Raw genomic sequence first — 18,673 nt, forward strand, 5'->3', positions numbered from 1 at the left:
TTCTAAAGATTGGTCTTATCATGTAAAAGTAGTGTGATTGAATATGAGTTTGATCAACAAACCTTATTTTATGGCAACTGCTGATAAAGTGCTATGAAATGACAATCTTTTTTGTTCACAAACGAGGACTTAATAAAGAAAAAATCCGATTTAGTACCGGTATCTTTATTGAATGTTCTTCTATATATAATTGCAAATAAACAAAATTGCGCACTACATTGTTGATAGCGACAGGCCAGTACTCAAATTATGAATTAGGTTCTTTCGCCGAGGGTATTTTCTATTTATTATTTGTTAGGTCGATGACTTTACGCGTCGAGGTTAACGTTCGCCCACTGTAGACTCTAAAATAATTTCAAAAACAAACGCAAATAGCAATAGGCCTGATGATACACAACACCCCACAACAAACCTTATCACGAATTCGACAGTTTGTGTGTTTCTTTGCAGCTCATGTTTTAAAACGAATCAATCAATATAGGCCTACGATAAAACTGACGATAAGTACACCTACATTTTCATGTGTCAATCTCTTTGCCTATTGAATAATTACATCTCTACCCTTAGTTCCCATAGGAAATACAATTATGTTCCGGCTCACATTTTGCCAGGAAAGACCTGGGGAAATAAATTGAAAACTACGATTTTTTTTTTTTGATTTTTTTTTTTTTGCAATTTTGATGAACATTCTGACATTTGATTTACGGTACCTACCGGTACTTGTTGACGACAGTCAAACATTGTGCCTTTTTTAAAATGCGCAAAGGGTGTCTATTATAAGATTTAAATTTTCATTTTCATGTTTAACCCATACCGGTACCAACCACATTTTTAAAATATTGTTTCAATATAAATTATTATTATTATATATTATTGCAATTAAAACAATAATATAAAATTTGTGTTTTTCATCAGCAAGACGGCTAAAGCCAATGAGAAGCACACGATAAAGTCTGTAAAGGAGACTATTTCAACTTGGCATCGATTGGGTCTACTGTACGTTTTGTTTAGCGCGTAAACCCTAAGCCCCCACTGAGCCCTACATGGTTATAGTTAAGTTCGAAAATCGATAATTTATTATGATTGGCAACATGTAAACAAGAATTGAGATTGAAACTCTAGTGGGAGTCGGGAGGATTGGCAGTTGGAAAATAAAGATTGAAACACTGAAGGAGGAATAAGCCTAGTTGCCATGGTTTCTACTACAGTATGGTCCCACGCGTCCTAGTTTTCACGACTGTGGGAACCAGCGATCAAGCCACAGGTGTATTTGAATATCAAGCAAATATCAAAAAACACCCCTTCAGATTCCAACAGTTATACCTAGCAAAACGTGCCGAAGATAAAGGGGCTCAATAACAGCTCACACCTGGCTGCCGTACGCATGGTGTTGACAAGCGCTATAATCTAACAATGGAGGCAGATGCAACATTGGCCTCTTCAGCTTTCATTTCAATTAAGAAGTGTCTCTTCACCCATGCGGGGTTCCTTCTTCAACTCTACCACTCCTCTGCCCGTTGCATGTACCCGCGCACCTGCATGACATAATTATGACAGTTGTCAACCGTTCGCCTTTTTATAAGTTCCTGGTTCACACTTAATTGTCATGTCTTGTTCAAATAATACCATCTGCTTTCATTCGAATGTTTCACCCATTTCGTTATGGAGATTTTGCCAAATTCGTTTGTTCTTTCAACTGTTTTATGTTTGGCCAATCTGATCTTACCTAAAGTGACCCTTCACGTTTTCTAGTTAAGCATTAATTTGTATTGCGTCGAATGTGGGTGATAGTACGGAAATTATTTTTAAAAAATACTATAGATTGCTTTTATATATTCAACTATTAGAGCGAAAGAAGTAGAGACAAACAGGCAAAGAGTGAGACAAATAGATAAAAAGAGATGCATTTTATGATTAATTTATTCTGTATATATTATATTATATTATATTATATTTAGGCCTATATATATATATATATATATATATATATATATAGGCATATATATACTTACACAGTACTAATTATCATTCACGAAATTTATCATAATTATCACACACGTTTTTAACCGGCTCTCTTTTGATCATTGTTTTTTTTTTCAAATAGGCGTATTCTAATTTTGTACTGTATGACGAATAATGTGTATTTTTAATTGTTTTTCATATTGTATTATTGTTACCACTAATTCGTATACTCCATTGCATCATAATCGCGCATGGGCACTCAATCATTATGATTGAGCCTTTTATATTACCTTTTCTTCGTATAAATCCAGGAGTACTTATACCAAAAACCAATATTGATTTAACCAGATTAAAAGAAGTACGTTCTAGACAATCAATTGAAAATACTGAATCGTAGAGTAGGGACTACACGTAATACATACTTAACGTGTTTACTTATAAGATATCAATAGTTTCCTTTTACTTGTATTCCTATTTTTATATTTCTTTTATGTACTTCTAAATTTAATCTCCAATCAAAGTGCATCTTTCCTGCATCTATTTTCCTTCTATGTTTCCTTCTTCGTTTCATTCTGTGACCATATGCCCAGCCCGGCATTCACAATAACATTTGACAGGGCCTATTTTATGATTTCTGTCATTTCTTCCACCATGCGCGTAACCCCGGCACCCCGACCCATATATTTGCCCGAAGAAAAAACAAATACTCGAAACTGGATTTTACACGTAGACCTGAAGATTAGGGTAAAATATTATATTTCTTTAGTAGTATTTATTATCCACTTCTAGGGAGTTTAAGCATGTTCAATTTTTAAAAATTAAGTCTTTTATCATACGCATTTGTCAGGCTGAGAACTCATTGAAATGGTAGGCATTCCACTTACCTACTAAATTATTATTCTGCTACCTTCCTCTGCACTGTTCTAATCTGCATAACGAATAGAGCTGTGTAGGTATATTGCTTTTGTAATGACAACTCCCCGTTTAATATTTAGTAGATTCGTTTTAGAATAGAATATAGAATATTTTAATGGAGATAAATAGGCATATCGAAAATTATAAGGGCCCTAAAGGGATATATTTCTTCCAGATTTGTGCAAGCGTTTTGGAGGTACGGTAAATCGTAACAAATATTTTTCTACTCAAATTACTATATGATTATTTAAACCTTTTAACGCGACAGTGGTATTTTTTTCTTTACAACCTGTGTAGGCCTATTGCTTTTGTAATGAAAACTCCCGGTTTAATATTTAGTAGATTCGTTTTAGAATAAAATTATTATTATTATAGAATATTTTAATGGAGATAAATAGGCATTCAAAAACTGATCCTAATTATAAGGGCCCTAAAGGGATATATTTCTTCCAGATTTGTGCAAGCGTTTTGGAGGTACGGTAAATCGTAACAAATGTTTTTCTACTCAAATTACTATATATGATTATTTAACCTTTTAACGCGACATTGGTATTTTTTTCTTTACAACCTGTGTAGACCTATTGCTTTTGTAATGACAACTCCCCGTTTAATATTTAGTAGTTTCGTTTTAGAATAAAATTATTATTATTATAGAATATTTTAATGGAGATAAATAGACATTCAAAAACTTACCTTAATTATAAGGGCCCTAAAGGGATATATTTCTTCCAGATTTGTGCAAGCGTTTTGGAGGTACGGTAAATCGTAACAAATATTTTTCTACTCAAATTACTATATGATTATTTAACCTTTTAACGCGACAGTGGTATTTTTTTTCTTTACAACCTGGAAAATTATACTTCACTTATATTCGTTTTATAATAAAGCAAATAAAGGTATTTGTTGATACACAATGAGTCTAAAATAGGATGTTAAGAAATACTACGGACATGAATGTTTATTTTAGCCTAGGACCTCTAAAATCCTGAAGTACCCCTACCACCAGATCATTGATGCTCTAGCAGTGACAGTTAGGCCTACCTGAAAAAGCCCCGGGTCCTAGTCCAGATCAAGTCACATGGTCACGACCCAGATGTTATGTAACTGTCTTCCACTTTTTCCTCATCATCTCTCTTGCATAGTTTATTTCTATAACTTTTTCAGGCCTCTTCCGACTTAGGCTTACTAAAAATATACATACAAGCCATATGTTTTTGATAGAATAAGGTTTAGTTCATGGCACGTGACAGCCATGTGCCGATGTTAGATGGATTATCGAAGTCAACCCCTTATTTCAAATCGAAAGTATATTAATGATTTTCTTTGACCAACATCACCGTATGGTTTTTGGAATCAACAAGAAGCACTTCATCTAAAATTATAACAGAAATTTACTACAATTATGAGTCATTTTTTATATCTGTGCCGCCAATATTTTGATTAATAACCAGGATAATAAAGGAAACCCATTGTCTATAAGTAGGAACACCGTTGTTCTTGTGGTAATTACAAATACAACGTAGGCCTATTCGAACATAATGATATAAAAGCAATACTCCATAGTGAACCATTAACCGCTCCCGAGTTTCTCGACAAATATGTTGTTTGTGTCTTAGAAAAAAATCAGTGGTACAACATATAAAAAAAAAAAAAAAAAAAAAATACAACATTTTTCTTGAGCCTGGCTTTAAATGTCGTATTTGACAATGGCTTTTGTGGACCTGGAGACCACATTATGGTGTCACCGGGATCAAATCGTATTAAAGATTTATAAGGAATAAGTAAAGTGCTTAGAACAGATAAGTAACAAATGTTTTATCTATTATTATACAAAACATTATTTATGTTATAATGTATATTAATCAGTCACATCTACAGTTACAATCACATCAATAATCCTCATCATCATAATTATCATCATCACAATCATCATTATCGTAATCCCCCTCTTCCTCTACCTCTTCTACACCGCTATATCATCATGATCATCATGATGATGATGATCATCATCATCATCATCATCACCATCATCATCTCTCTTGCATAGCTTATTGCTATAACGTTTTCAGGCCTCTTCCGATTTAGGCTTACTAATATACATACAAGATATATGTTATTGATAGAATAAGGTTTAGTTCATGGCAAGTGACCGCCGTGTGCCGATGTTAGATGATGGATTATCGAAGTCAACCCCTTATTTCATATCGAAAAGTATATATTAATGATTATCTTTCTAAAGACAAACATGACCGTATGGATTGTGAAATCAATAAGAAGCACTTCATCTAAACTTATAACAGAAATTTACTACCATTATGAGTCATTTTTTATATCTGTGCCGCCAATATTTTGATTAATAACCGGGATAATAAAGGAAACCCATTGTCTATAAGTAGGCCTAACGTTGTTCTTGTGGAAATTACAATTACAAAGTAGGCCTATTAGAACATAATGATATAAAAGCAATACTCCATAGAGTAAGCCAAAAAACATTGAAATGTATAAGTTATTAGCATTGAAAAAGACACAAAAAGCATTTTTGACTAAAAACTCGGAAGCGGTAAATGGGGCGTAATCACATTTTTCTTGAGCCTGGCCTTAAATATCTTACCGTACCTTGTATACTCTATTAATTTAACATAGGCCTAATATTCATTGAACCTTTTTGAGGCTTAAATTTTAAAAAGATATCCTTTCTTTAGTTTTTAAATAGGCCTCCAAGCCTTAAAATGTCTGTTAATTGTAAGATAGTTCGTAAATCAGCGATGGGGTTGGTCCAAGTTTGTAACTTTTCTTTCAGACTTCGTTCATTTTTAAAACAATCAAAATATCGCGGTCCCACAGCAGGTGCCTTAGTAGTTGGGGATGCTATATTGTGTCGCAATACAATTGTTAATGTGCGGTTGAGGAGCTTGCTTTCCAGTTCCAGGGTATTGGGCTCAATTCCTGTCAATGTTGCAGGACTTTTTCTCACTACCACAACAACTGCACTCTCACGATGAGACTTACTTTAATATGTGGAACATATTGTCTGTATGTTTGTCTTGATTGCCACCTATGAGTAGGGCAGTGAATGAGTTCATACACATCTAGGTGTGTATAAGAGACAGTATATATATATATATTTAACAATAGGCACATTTCAAGAATCGAAGTCCCACTTCTATACGACGGTAACTATATGTATACAATTACTACTGTTTCTGTCTGGAGTTTCAGCAAACAATTGTACAGCCTGGTTTATTAACCCAGGTTATCCCCGGGGTCAGGCGACAAGAAAGTGTTCAAGCTAAGCAAGAAGTAAATAAAATGATTGAGTACGTGTATATACATATCGATATGACGGACAGATAGTGGTTTGTATAAACAGGATACATCGTAGCCTAGCTATTATTTGAAACGTCATCTGTAAAATCAGGACCTTAGTGTAAACAGACCTGTTATTATGAATCACTCTTCCTCACTTATTGTTGTCCTTAATCAAATAATAATTTGTTTTGATATAGGCCTACATGATGGAGTAAAATGAGTAAATTAATTAGTTCCGTATAAATTGAAATAAGTGTTATTGTTAATGCCGAATCTACAGCAGCTGGGATTGCAACCCCATTTATAAGACGTCATACTAATGGTATTTGACAATGACTTTTGTGGACCTGGAGACCACATTATAAGGTCACAGGGGTCAAATCATATTAAAGATTTATAAAGAATAAGTAAAGTGCTTAAGTACCAAATGTTTATATATTATTATACAAAACATTATTTATGTTATAATATGTATAAATCAGTCACATCTACAGTTACAATCACATCAATAATCCTTATCATAATTATCATCATCACAATCATCATTATCGTAGTCCCCCTCTTCCTCTACCTCCTCTACACCACTATACCATCATCATGATCATCATCATGTTCATCATCTTAATCATCGTCATCGTCATCATCGTCGTCGTCATCATCATCAACATTATCATCATTATCGAACGTAACGAACATCTTGTTGTCTAATAAGATCAGAAAAAAAACTTTGTGAAAAGTATTTAATATAACGATAATTTACATAGGCTGGTGTTGTTAAGCTTTGCAAAAAAGGTCAATTTACCTGAATAAGCCTCAAAATTTCCGGGATGATAAAATCTCGTCACAGTAAAAAACATGCGTCTAATCCAATGATTATATTTACTAATAACGACGATATGAAAATCAAGTAATTAGTACACTCTTATCAGACAATATTTTGCTCTCTTATCCTAAATCAATATCAAGGTAAGATACGGATATAGACACTACGGAACCGTGACAATGTTGTTTTTAATTCGCGAGCAGCACCTGAGTGTAGAAAGTGGCCGTAGAAGCAAATGGAACCGGAAGCATTTTATTAAACAAACATATCAATAACCAGATTTATAACAATAACACGGTTTCTACAAGAGTTGTTTTGATATTGTGTATTTATATTTTTTAGGTAATCTCATTGCTATTTAATGTAAACTGTACTTTGATTGGCGTAAAAGGGCATAAGGTTATTCTTTCTATACTGTTGTGAAATACTTGGAACAAAAGTTAAATTTGCAGACGCAATGAAAATGAAAATGATATTGTATACATAATGCAGACGTGTGTATAAAAATGAAAATGATGTCACGTCAGCATTTTGTCATTGTAGCTGATTTCCTCTCACTTCTGCCACTTTATCTATTTTTTCCTCTCTTAGTCAGTGGCGTATCAAGGTGTCTTGTAATAATGGGGGTGGGGAAGGGGTGATGGGCGAAAGTGAAGTGGGGGCTCGATTAGATGAGGGGGAGCTTGCTCGTATCTTTTATTTTATTTTATTATTTATCCTGGGGACTGCTCAGGAATAAAATCGCTGGTCCTCCGCAGATCCCAGTAAAGAAAATATCATAGGAAGCAACATTTCATCAAAACATCAAACACAAGTTAGGTCAGCAAGCAACAAGCTCACACAAAGATACAATACATAGTGCCAAGCAATTTCAACAAGATGATGAGGTAATTTTTATCTATAGGACTTAAGCGTAATTGATTCTGCCTCGAATTTTTCCGGGGGAGAGGGGTGTGGCGGTGAAGAGAGCTTTTTGGGGGAGGGGAGGGGCGTGCGCTGCCCCATGCATCCCCTAGATACGTCACTGTCCTTAGAATTTTTCGTGGGTTTTTTTCAGCTTATCCACCATAATTTATTTTTCAATATTTGAGCTCACTGCCTCTATCTGTACTTAGGCCTACATCATTCCCATCCAATATTGAGACAAATCCATTTTATCTCACTATTTCGTTCCGTTTGTGTGTCTGTCTCTCTGTCCATTATATCTTTCTCTAATTATGATGATCGTCCTCAACATTATCATCATTATCTTCTTCATCTCCATTATTATAATCATCACCACTGAATCTTCAATATCATTAGGTCTATCAATAATATGTCATTATTGACACTATAGTTACCATTTGTTTAAAAGAAATTTAAGTATCAATATCATCATCTTTATCATAATTGTTATTATTATTATTATTATTGTTATTATTATTATATTTTATTAATTGATATGATTCGAATTTATCGATAACTTCAGTTTGTAAATAACATTTTTTTTATCATAACGAATAATCACGTCTTCCTTGAGTTGTTATTGTTTCTTTAAGTAGGCTATTTATATCAGCAAAAGTTCACCAGGGCAGCTGTTCTACACACCCACACAACCCACCCCAAAGTATTAAAGTGGTATTATCTCTAATATTTCAAGTGTTAACGTAAGTGTCAGGTAACATATTTTACCTTATGAATTCATTCAGAATAGTAAACTTTTCAACAATCAACTATGCTAATATAAAGTACATATTGCACATTAAATTATGACAAGGATGGGCTTGTTTCATGATAAGGTTGTCAAACATTGTAATCGAGTGGTGTAACTTCTCCTGTGCGACCTTATTATTTAATGTAAAACAGTCCAATTATATTTAGCAAAACATATTATGTCCTAGTAAAAAAGTAGGTCTAGGTCATTTAGTTCATTTTTGAAGCACGTCATACAATCTCGATACAGATAAATATGGACAAATGATTGGGCGTTACCAGCCTTTACGTTTGCGACGCGTGGGTCAGTAACAGTGTGACCACTGTTTGGGTATTTACCCAAGATCTTGGGTATTTTGGTCTTGGGTTCTTGGGTATTCTGTTCAAATCCTTGGGTATTTTATTTTTACTAAGAAAATTAAATATTTTTGTCATAGAGGAAGAATTAAGAAGTAACAAAGTATATTTCAGTCCATTCAAGTAAGCAAAACTCAATGAAGTGCACATAACATTGTTAATTGCTATAAAAATGGGTTCAGAATTGGGTTTTTTTTGTGATTTGCGTTGCCATTGATCTTACCTAATTAATGCATTACATAATAAAACTTGATCACTGATCTACTGATAACACTGGCCGACTGAGGGCGTATTTTTCTATCCGTATTATCACCTCATGAATATTAATTTTCATAATTAACACAAACAATTACAATAAAAAATGGTTTATAAATTGAACTAAAAGGGAAACTATACTTGCGAAAAAACACGTTTTTTCAAATTTTAATGCATTTTCAGGAAGCTTGGGTATTTTTGGGCAATTTTTGCTGAATCTTGGGTAATTTCGACCCAGTCATTGGGTATATCAAAAATTGTGAGTGGTCACGCTGGTCAGTAACATGTGGAGCCATATTGAACTCTGCGTTAATGGATATTTACAACATTAATTGATATAGTCTTGTGTGCAGATATAAATCATATTGTTCTATTTCAACATACTTTTATGAAAGTGGTCTCGACTTAGAAGGTCTCGAATTAAAATGGGCGTCGAATTTTAATGCCAATTTTATCTTCAAATCTGAATAGACATTTTATATGCATTAACACAGCATCCGATTTTTAGAACGTTAAACGATGTAATGACGTAAATCAGTAGTGTCTTTTAAGTTGTCTTTTAGTACAATTATGGAATAATATATAATTTGGTAACGACAAAAATAAGAATTCAATAAACACCTAATTTGAATACATCACTTTATTTACATTATTCACAGCAAAATGTCAGCGTTTCTTTCCTTCCACGAAGCATGATCATTTGAGTTTTATAATTTCTATCTATAAGGGAAATCTTTTCACTCATCAAGCCTGATAAAAACCAAGTCCCTGATGACTTTAGCTTAGATGGTTTATCCACACCCACAGTTCTACGGCTCATCCGAAACCGACACTTCAGTCACAGCTCTCGCTCGTCTGGCATCTTTCAATGTCTTTTTATTAATAAATAGAATAAGCAATAAATCTTAATATGATAAATTCACCAATAGGTAAAGTTATATTTTTCTGCTAGCTAACTACCATAATGGCTAATTGTAGTAAATATTTACAAAGCAAACGACAGCATGGATGAGCCTACATCCGGAACATTAAAATTAACAGTGCGCACCGGGGGCTATTCGCCTGAAAAACGGATGACATATCGGATGACCATTAAAATAAATACCAACATAGTTCATATTTGCAAATTTATGGAGCAACTGTCCTTCCTATACATCGGAAGATGAGACGTTAATCAAAGTCATATATAACAATGCAGCATATATAAAACAGCTCCATTCACAAATACTGACTGTAAAAAATAGCATTACATTTTAACATAATATAAAAAAAATGTATTTGGAAAAATAGTGATTAAATTGGAGAGGCCCAAATTTGAAATCGGCCCCATAATTCCGTATGCTTTTTTATTTACAGAATATGCTGGCACATTATTACGTTCATAACTATTTTAAAAATCAATTCAAATCTGTTTATAAATCCAAAAATCATTATCTATATTTCGAAAAAACCCCCCAAAAAACGATTCCAATGTACAATAGCCTTTGGTAGTATATAGTTTATAGTAGCTGATCAAAATAGTCCGACACACATTTTTTATATCCACCTAATATTTTATCTGTGTTAAAAACAAATATAACAGGACACATAATACTCTTTTAAAAATCAAATAATCATATTTCTAATCAATTCTAAGCAGGTAAAATCATATAAAACATGCGGGAACGGGGGAAGTTATTTTTTCGGCAAGTTCATTTATTAATCTTCATCGAATCTTCTAATTTTTATCGAATATGCTAATTTTTCACTTTGACGCATCGGTCTTTTAGCCTATCATTTTATTGTACTGAAGTCATAAAAATATATTTATAGTTCACATTTATTTATACTTCAACCATTTTAAAGGCATCTCTCCCAATCCATTTTGGTTCAGTCAACATTCCAAAAGTTATCAAAAGCGTGACTGGCTATCATTTAATCGGATATCATTTAAAAATATATATTTATCGAATTATGATTCGGACCGAGTAAATCTATACCCGTACTTGGTTAATACAGGCCTGAATTGTCAAATTAACTCGCCATAAAATAGGACAATTCGGAAGTCTCGTGCAGAAATCTCCAAACTTGAGGGGAAACCGTCTGTACACACGCAGTTTGTGAAAACGTTGTCAACTGCATTTTAGATTTTAAGACTCGAATGGCAAAATATTCGTTATCAATTTTGTGAAGTCCTATATCCTAATAAATATGATCACGTGGTGGTACGTGTACAGTAATAGCCGTGTTTTTCTGGATATTAAATACGAATTTAAATTTCTATATGAGGTAGCTGGTGTTTCTAGCATCCACATTCGTTGATAGTTAATACCGTTTGTCGTCTGTTTCCTGTCGTTTGGAAGTTATGCTGAGTGTACGACTGCGGACTGCAGTTCGTTTTCTTCATCAATGACATTAAGCATTCGTCAGGATTCGATGGTGATCTGCAATGATATCAAAAAGAACATAATAATAATAATAAAGACAATTAATATTTAATAATAATAATAATAATAATAATAATAATAATAATAATTTAAAATTTTTTTGAAAACTGTTCACTAATCATTACTGCACGGTGTTAGACAATATTAATGGTATATTTAATAGCTGAAATACAATATTAGTTAAAATGCATTTATTATTAACAACAATACTAAAATGACAAAAAAATGGTACAATATAATTTTCTTAACCTTTTTGGTCCTGCTTCTCTGTTTTTAAGGAATATTGTGTTTATTTCACATAGGCCTAATTAGATTTTCACTTACCTGAGAATACATTGCAAAGATGAATCTTTCGTGCAAGTTCCGACGCATTTCCCCACATCCATTTTCTAAAAAATAAAAAATCAACTTTGACATTATTTTCCTAAGATTAGATAATTATCGACGCTATTCAAATGAAGTGCTGAGAGATGAGCGAGCAAACGTTAGTTCCACGAATCGGCGAGAAGCAGATGGCAACAGAAAGCGTACCCACGTCACGTCAGCCACGGTTTTAAGTGTTGACATATGATGGTGGAATTGGGGATTAATATTCTTCTCTCGATTGTGGTGCCATTTTCGCTATTTTTTAAAAAGAATTTTTAGCTCATGATGGAATCTTTGGTTTTGTGAGATAACATCTTTACTGCCGCATATACTGTATTTTTATGCTACTGTGGCCCCTAAAACTTATTTTTTCCCGGCAAATATCATCTTTGTGTTTTTTTTTGTGCATATTTTTGGTTTATTATTTACTTATTCTATACAGTTAGCATTCGATGTTACCATATTGTTTTATCTTTTACTACATACTAATACCATAATGCAATCCCATATACTAATAAAAAATAAAGTTTGAAGTTAATTATATTTTTATATTTTGTTAGATTTAATAGTAATAATACTACTAATCATCATTGTCATCGTCAGAATCGTTGTCGTATTCCTATTGTCAATTCAATTCAATCATCATCATCACCATCATCTTCATCAGCATCATAATCATGATCATGATCATGATCATCATGATCATGATCATGATCATCATCATAATCATCATCATCACTAAATTTAGCGTATTTGTGATCACTATCATGTTAATTTTTCTTGCCATTTTATCACTAGGGAAATATTATATATTTTTGTAGACGTACCATCAGATTCAGAGCAAGGACCGGAACACACTCCAACATCCACCGCTGTTTCGTAGGGCGTGTCCTCGAAGAAAACCTTCGTCTGTGACCTTCGTTCACACGAGGGCGGCGTTTGAACGCATTCACACTCCTGAACGATATCGAACACCTTGGGTTCACCAACCAGGTACACGCGCTGCACACGCAATTGCGAGGCAACGCATTCACTCGTCTCAGGACATTGCGAACACTGTAATGAAATGAAATTTTAATTAGAGTATCTATTGCAGTATCATTCTTAAAATCTATGCGTAAAATTACTTTAAACTTTTACCTGAATTTCAGATTGACCTAGAATATTTTAGGGGAATATATTTTAAAACAATTTGTAAAATGTTAACTATTTCCAGCACAATTTGTTTAAGTAGAATACACAAGAGCCTGTCAATAATCCACTTTGTAAAATACAAAAGAAAATCATAATTTTAAAAGCTTTTTTTGATTTTCAGGACAATCTGTTTATTGTTTCATTTAGTACAGTTTAAAGTACAATATGAAATGGTATCTTATTAATGTGGCGCCCTAAACCACTCGATCTAATTCAAAGACAAGTGAAAATCGGAATTGTATAAGCTTTTTTGGATTTTAGGAACTTGAACTCGAATGAAACTTGAAATACCTCGCCCACATTTATTCACTCGAGAGCTACTTTTTATTATTGTATAAAAACGACAACTGTCATCTAAACACCCCTCGATCAAAAAACGATTAACAGAGACGCAAGAGTTGGCCAAGATCTTTCGGTCATGAACTTAAAGTGGTAACAGTAGTTACACATATGACGTCTAGTCGCGCGTACAGGTACAGTACGCGCGGTCAGTGGGCGTGTACCACTGCACTACGCTTGGTCAATGGTCAGATAAGTGAGGTATTGCATCATATTTACAATATGAAGAGCTCAGAATGTATGCATTTTTACATATATGTAGAATCATTAAAACACTGGAAATTCTACTTTAATTAACAAATACGAAAACTTATAGTCCTATACATACATTCTAGGATTTATAGTATAAGTAATTCATACATCATATACGTCAGACGAATGAATAGTGCAGTGTTTTGAATACAACAGAGATATTGACGCTTATATCCCCATGCTTTTGTTTTGTTTACATTTTTCGTGGAACCATCTTTGATAGGTTTCAGCCAAAGGACGTATGAACAAGTCCAAAGTCACGTAGGCCTACTGTGCAGTATTATAATACTGATGATGATGATGATGATGATGATGATGATGATGATGATGATGATGATTGATGATGATGATAATGATGATGATTGATGATACATGATGATGATTGATGATGATGATGATGATTGATGATGATTGATGATGAGGATGATGATGATGATGATGATTGATGATGATGATATTGATGATGATGATGATGATGATAATGATGATGATAATGATGATGATGATGATGATGATGATGATGATGATGATGATGATGATGATGATGATGATGATGGTTGATGACGATGATGATGATGATGATACTACTACTACTAGTGAAAACGAATTCGTATTCGGCTATTTTTTCACAGGGCTTTAATTTGCAGGTGGCTTCATTCCAAAAAATTGTTTAGCTGGGGGTTGAAAACAACTGCAGTTGTATGTTGTCGACAATTCCAACCTCATTGTTCGCTTGAACTATGGCAATTCATTAGTTTTATTTAAAGGCTTAGTAACAATTACCAGCTAGTTGGGCTATCTAGGGCCTAGCAATTGTTCTCCATCTTTTCACACACGGTATTTACTCACCTGCAAGCAGTGTGTTTACTAAGCCGAAGAATACCATCGTTTACCTAATTTTCTTTGCCTACTAAAATGTTTTGTTACGATTTCAGTCAGTCAAGCTGCAACTGGTCTGCAGGTGTACGAGTGTGTTGGAAGTGATAAGATGTCATTGGACTAAAATTAAGAACGGAATTCCTTTTCAGAATTAAAAAAAAATTAGCAAGTAGATTGATGGGTGTGTTAAAATTGAGCTTTAGTTCGGTAGTAAAAACATCCGTCCAATCCCAGGATTCAATTCATTTTTTTTTCTCACGATTAAAGAAAACTCCACTCAATGAGCCTAAAAGAAAGACAGTTAGAGCATTGCGTCCCATCGATTGCGAGAAATGCAGTCAAGGACGAGTTTTGGTTTGATGCTATATATATACTGTCTCTTATACACATCTAGATGTGTATAAGAGACAGCCCAAATAAAATTACAGGGACGTTTGGAAATGATGAATGAATAGACTAATTCATCATTGGGGTGGTGTATTAAGTGGTATTGCAAATCACTCTGTGCTACAATAACATTATTTCGCTTCAAATTTTTAATATTTATGTACTACTGTATATGGTTACGTTTAAACGTAGTGTATGTTATGGGAACCATCAAACTTTTCATTATGTACATATTGAATATTCATACAAATAAGAAAGAATCTATGAATATAAACCATCAATTTGTCTATTAAATAAAGAATAAAATACAGTCAGCCTACTGTATCTGTTATGAACATTTCGTCACGGTATGTTAGTAATGAAAGACTTTGAAGTGCGCCATCACGCTCAATTAAGTTTGTCAAAGCCAAGCCCAACCTCTTTCATTCCGTTGGCGTCAACGACAGAACCTAGTAGGCGGCACTGGTCCGGGTTATGTAAATGGATACCGCCAGCTAACACCTTGCTTGCACTGGTGGACAATTGGGGATAATTCACAAGCTAGTCTTATAAAAGCTCCGAGATACTGAATTGTCGACTAATAACATGAAGTTAACCCTCGAATAAAAGAAATCGTTGCTATCTTTTCCCCACCGCGTAATCCCCCTGAATGCGCTTCTACCATGTGTTAAATAAGTAAAGAATCGTGGAATAATTGAAATTAAGTATCGAGTTTGTTTGCATTGTTCTCTTTCCGAAGAGGCTAAATTTAAATTCATGGTGATAAAATCGTGGATAAAAGATCCACGAATTTCACTGGGCAAGAAGGAATTCCTCAACGAATCGATAAAATGGCGATTTGCAATGATATTAATCTTCAGGTATGCCGAACATTGACTAGATTCCTAAGTCCACCTTTCAAATAGGCCGATAATAAAGGAAGAAGACTACCGAAACCCAATCACCCAAGTGAACGAAAACTTACTTTATTTCTATGCAAATATAAAGAAATTAATAGCACACAGTTATTTTATTAAGATAGTACATAGGTCTAAAAATGTTATTGATTGTGGGAAAATGTCATTAGGGCCGATATATCTTAAATAACATCTAAAAACCAGCATTTATATAAGATAAATACATATGACTATTGATAAATACTAAAAATACATTTTGAAAAGTTATACAAAAATAGGTATAAACAATATCATTATACTCCATGAAATTACGTTATTCGCGTGATCAAGGCTTCTGAAACCGTAGCTGAAACGTAGCAGGTACGTCTACTTCATTTTGGTCAACAAGAGATACACTCAACTAGTATTATTATATGTTAAAATAATATTTAATGCTAATCTCACAACAATAATGACAATAATATGAGATTGCTTATCATTTATATAAATGCTTCATGCACTATTTTGCACATTTAGATTGGTAGCAAACTATAATTGGACATGGAACAACCCAGTTATTGATTTATTCGCATTAAAAATATAGAAATTCCATTATTTAAATTATCTTGGCAACAAATCAAAGAACAGCATCAACGTGCAAAAAATACGCTAACTGACGGAGGCCAGGTGGTGGAGTGAATACAGAACATAGACAAGAGATCATATTCTGTCTTCATCGATAAAGTACTGTAGGCCTACCGGTACGTCTACCTTACCTGATTTTTTCTTTCAGGAGTTAATTGATGTCTTTCATTTGAATGCTTCGATATTTTACGACATTCGCCAACATCGATACCTATCCGCCTCCTCGTGTCATCTGTAATATAATTTTAAACTAAACTTTAACTTTCATATCAGGTATGACTCACTAGCGAAATGAAATAAATATAAACAATATCTGGCAACGGATAAATTGCGGTGCGTATTACTGTAGCAGTAAGTATAATTTAGGCAGTTAATATCAACAAATACAGGGGTGTATATATAAACATAAATGGCTAATATAATACACCGATAGACAGACTTTCCATATGTTCTATTTTGGAATGTTCATGTTTTAAAATAATTTTACGACGTTAGTATTTATGCTACTCTCTTTGTTCGACCACTCTTGTTGAAGGTTTTTACCGACGACCAATTTTGAAAATCAGAATTTAGAGGTGAATTATCCTGTTTTTGTGATTCAACAAATATGAAACTTGAAGTGTTGCTAATCATTATAAGAATGTAGATAAAGTCTGTTTATACTTTTTACTTAGAATCGATCATTATCATGGTCGATTTTATACTATTAATTGCAAATCAATCATTATCATGATTATGATAATGATGATAAGGAGGGTAAACTAAAACTGTTCATAGAAGTCAGTCCTCAGCGAATACGTACAAGGGACATATCATGCAGTCTATGTAAGGTGGGCGTAGGCCTATAATACTTGAANNAAAAAAAAAAAAAAAAAAAAAAAAAAAAAAAAAAAAACCCAACTATTATAACCACTGACACGTGATGGCGGTACGCAAAAAAGGATTGTTGACAGACTAAAAAAGAAAATACCAATCCAAGTGTTATTTTATTTATAACGCCCCCAATCCGGTTTCAAGTGGATAACTATTGTAAGTTGCATAACAGCTGTAAAAAGGTACAAACAAGACAGGTGTTGGGAACTACATTCTGCTGCGGAGGAGGATTATTTATGATCCCATTATAAGCCACATTATCCCACATACCATGGCGTAACTATTCCTACTGATGAAACAAAACTCATGGTTGTTTTTGTTTTATGCACGTTTGTTCTCATTATATTAATTATTTGATAGGCCAGTTCAGGTGTTTTGTCTCATGTTTCGATAATCTAAATAGACTAATTAAATGCATCTATGTTAATTACATTAATAACCTTGGATAAAGCGCGCTTTATATAGTTTCAGCAATGGTGGACTGTGGGAAGAAAGCTCTTTAGAAAGTCAGTGGTGGAACATTATGTAATGGTTAATGTTTTTAAATTTATTATAGCACAAAATACTAAAAGTCTCTATGCACTGTAAACACAAGTATAGAGATGCTATGTAGGCCTACATTATTAAATTTAATACCTCTGAGATGTGTTGAAATTTTATTATGTTGGGTCACATAACTGTATTATCTACAGGATTTAAAACTAGCAAAACGTTCGGTATGCTATGGGACTAGGCCTACTACAGTAAACCTACTTTCGGTAAATTATGCACACCTGTTAAATGACCAATTCTAGCAAATTAAAATGATATTACCTCTTAAGTTCTCGGGAGGCAATGAAAACAAGCCTGGAATTATAATCAAGAATCTAATAATAATAACAACTAAAAATAGCTATCAATGCCTACATTCCAGCGAGATCTTAGGATAAATAATATATTTAGGTTAGGCCTAAGTAAGGAGTTGGAAAAAAAACTCGAGGAACACAAATTCAACATCAAAACGTGTAGGCCTATCAAATATTAACGTTTTATTTACTTTCTAAAACACGTTAACCTATTATATATAGGCCCTACATATATTATGATTATATATTATGAACGTTTATATATACGGTATATATATA

General features: G+C 33.4%; 2 protein-coding genes across 2 annotated transcripts in view; both read right to left on the reverse strand.

Moving 5' to 3' along the window:
* The window catches only part of LOC117122885 (bone morphogenetic protein 2-B-like), an 11,885-nt gene extending 4,719 nt beyond the window's left edge, over positions 1-7,166 (reverse strand). The window contains exon 1 of the mRNA XM_033268652.1: positions 6,989-7,166. Within this exon, the coding sequence (XP_033124543.1) occupies positions 6,989-7,043 (55 nt within the window). The 5' untranslated portion in view covers positions 7,044-7,166. The remainder of the gene's footprint in view (positions 1-6,988) is intronic.
* A 2,772-nt stretch (positions 7,167-9,938) lies between these two features.
* The window catches only part of LOC117122840, a gene marked incomplete in the record, with an annotated part of 10,861 nt that continues 2,126 nt past the window's right edge, over positions 9,939-18,673 (reverse strand). The window contains 4 exon segments of the mRNA XM_033268592.1: positions 9,939-11,736; positions 12,064-12,128; positions 12,901-13,161; positions 16,808-16,908. Coding sequence (XP_033124483.1) covers positions 11,595-11,736; positions 12,064-12,128; positions 12,901-13,161; positions 16,808-16,908 — 569 coding nt within the window.

The sequence above is a fragment of the Anneissia japonica genome, unplaced genomic scaffold (genome assembly GCF_011630105.1).
Source record: "Anneissia japonica isolate Jap-2015-1 unplaced genomic scaffold, ASM1163010v1 scaffold287711_len853857_cov187, whole genome shotgun sequence".
In the NCBI taxonomy this organism is placed as follows: domain Eukaryota; kingdom Metazoa; phylum Echinodermata; class Crinoidea; order Comatulida; family Comatulidae; genus Anneissia; species Anneissia japonica.